We start from the raw sequence: 2,044 nt of genomic DNA on the forward strand, positions 1-2,044 counted from the left end.
CCCACCTGCTGCTGGTGGAGAAGCCCCCTGCCCCACCCACTCTTCAGCAAATGGCGTTCCAATTCCCCAGCCCCAATCTCTCTGTTCTCTGTGAAGACAGTCATGGCCCCTGTGTGCTCCACAGACCCCTCCTTGGGAGAAATGGGTGCTCCCCAGGCCCTCCTACATCACCTCCTCGTAATTGCCCTGTTCTCCAACCAACCTGAGACGACTAGGGTGAAAAGGAGGAAGACACACAGCAACTTCTGTCATGATCAGTGCTATATTGTATTCACATGGAGAACTGAAGACTTCTTGACCCAAACCAGCTCTTCCAGGCAAAGGATGTTGAGGATTTTGGAGCTCAGAGGTAACTGCAGGGGTGGGGATGGCACCAGGGAGAGGGGGCAGGAGGAGAAGGGAGAGGGAAGAGGAAGGAGGCAGGGTGAAACTGTAGGGGAAGGGAGAGGAAGGAGGGAGGAAGGATTAAGGGAAAGAAAAGAACCAAGAGGGCTCCCTCACCTAAGCCCCACTTCCCCTTATCCTTGGCACCTGCAGAAACCCGTGCCCCACCTCCACCCATGGGAACCCAGAGCCGTTGGGGAGAGAAGAAGGGGTGGGGCCTCAGGGTGGTAGCTCCTGAGAAAGAGGGGCCTGCATCCAGCTGGGGACAAGAATGTGGGAGGAGGGAAGGTTTCGGGCTGAGGCATCAGGAGGCAAGGAGAAAGGTAAGGAATCAGGGATGGGGAAGGGGGAGGTCGGGTTTGAGGAGTGGGCTCAGAAGGGGAGAAGGTGTTAGGAATAAGAGCAAGGACACGGCAAGGAGCTGCATAAGAAGAGGGCAGGAAGTGGATGGGCTACAGGTCCCAGCAAGGAACAGGCAGCAAGGGTGTGAACAGGGAACGGGACCTGAGACCGGGAGAAGGATATGACGATTGGGGTGTCTGAGAGACACGGTGTCAACTCAAGGGCTGGGGCAGAAGGTGGGCTGGGCCAGAGAATTCATCAAACACAAGAGATTTCCACAAGAACCAAACACGGTATCAGGATGACCATGTTATACCAGCTCCAAAGAAGCTGCTGACTCGCTCACAGTCCCACCGTGGAAGAAAGCCTGATGGGAACTGTGTCTCCAGGTGGGTTTCAGGCACGTTGGGAGAAGTCAGGAAACCGTCTCCTTTTACCCAAGGACATCAGGAGTCAGACTGCACACATCTTTGGGCCACCTCTTGAAATGGACGCAGAGCAGCTGGCTCCCTCCTGGTGTCCTGGGCAGGGTGGAAGGGTTGGTGACCTGAACCAAAGGGCTCAATGCAAGGATCCGGCCACCTCAGGTCTCTGGACTTGCACCTGTCACAGAGAATACAGTGAGGAAGAACAGGGGCCCCCTACTTGGGCTGACTAGGAGGTCACTGCCTTCTGGCCTTAGCCCAGCCCCCTCCCCATCCCACTTCCACTTTGGTGGGGGGTGGTCTGCCAGATTCTAGCATTCCTCCTTTGCACCCTCACCCTCACATTGGTATCCACATTCTCCAAGGCCACATGGAAGTTCTCGTGCTTGCCTAGAGAGAGAGAGAAACGGGGGTGAGGGAGGGGGACCGTGAGGAAGGGCAGGGCTTCAGGCCTCAGGTGCCTGCTGCAGCCCTGCAGAGATGACCTATGAAGGAATGGGCCTTCCTCAGGAGACGCAGGGACGCTGCGACACAAGTCCGCTGGCATGAAGAAATGAGGAATCTGCCTGTCCTCTCAGGGATGCTCAGGGAAGCCCTAATCCTTCCCCAGGAGGCAGGACTCACCGATTCTGTCGTTCTCAGAGCCCGTACTTGAAAACGTCCCCACGGTGTCCTCATCCCAGATCTCGAACCATTTCCTGTCCTGGTCCCAGTACCTACGTGGGAGCTCCGCGCGGTCAGGCAGGGCCAGTCTAGGGTCCCTTTGCCCCCATCCCCAGCCCTGCCTCCCAGGGCGCTCACCAGCCTCGGCCCTGGAGGCGCCCGGCCCGGGAGCGCACCACCACCACGCTCAGCGCCAGCAGCAACAGCAGCACGGACGCGGCGGGCCCCGC

The 2,044-nt window shown here is 58.2% G+C and overlaps 1 protein-coding gene across 1 annotated transcript in view; it reads right to left on the bottom strand.

Annotated features, from left to right (window-relative positions):
• Positions 1 to 254: 254 nt before the first annotated feature.
• LOC102474986 (mucin-3B) overlaps positions 255 to 2,044 on the bottom strand; it is a 6,994-nt gene continuing 5,204 nt past the window's right edge. The window contains exons 8-10 of the mRNA XM_027774639.1: positions 1,776 to 1,867; positions 1,489 to 1,541; positions 255 to 1,329 (exon numbers count right to left, since the gene is read on the bottom strand). Coding sequence (XP_027630440.1) covers positions 1,288 to 1,329; positions 1,489 to 1,541; positions 1,776 to 1,867 — 187 coding nt within the window. The 3' untranslated portion in view covers positions 255 to 1,287. The remainder of the gene's footprint in view (positions 1,330 to 1,488; positions 1,542 to 1,775; positions 1,868 to 2,044) is intronic.

This window comes from Tupaia chinensis, unplaced genomic scaffold, assembly GCF_000334495.1.
Source record: "Tupaia chinensis unplaced genomic scaffold, TupChi_1.0 Scaffold000465_1, whole genome shotgun sequence".
Lineage (NCBI taxonomy): Eukaryota > Metazoa > Chordata > Mammalia > Scandentia > Tupaiidae > Tupaia > Tupaia belangeri.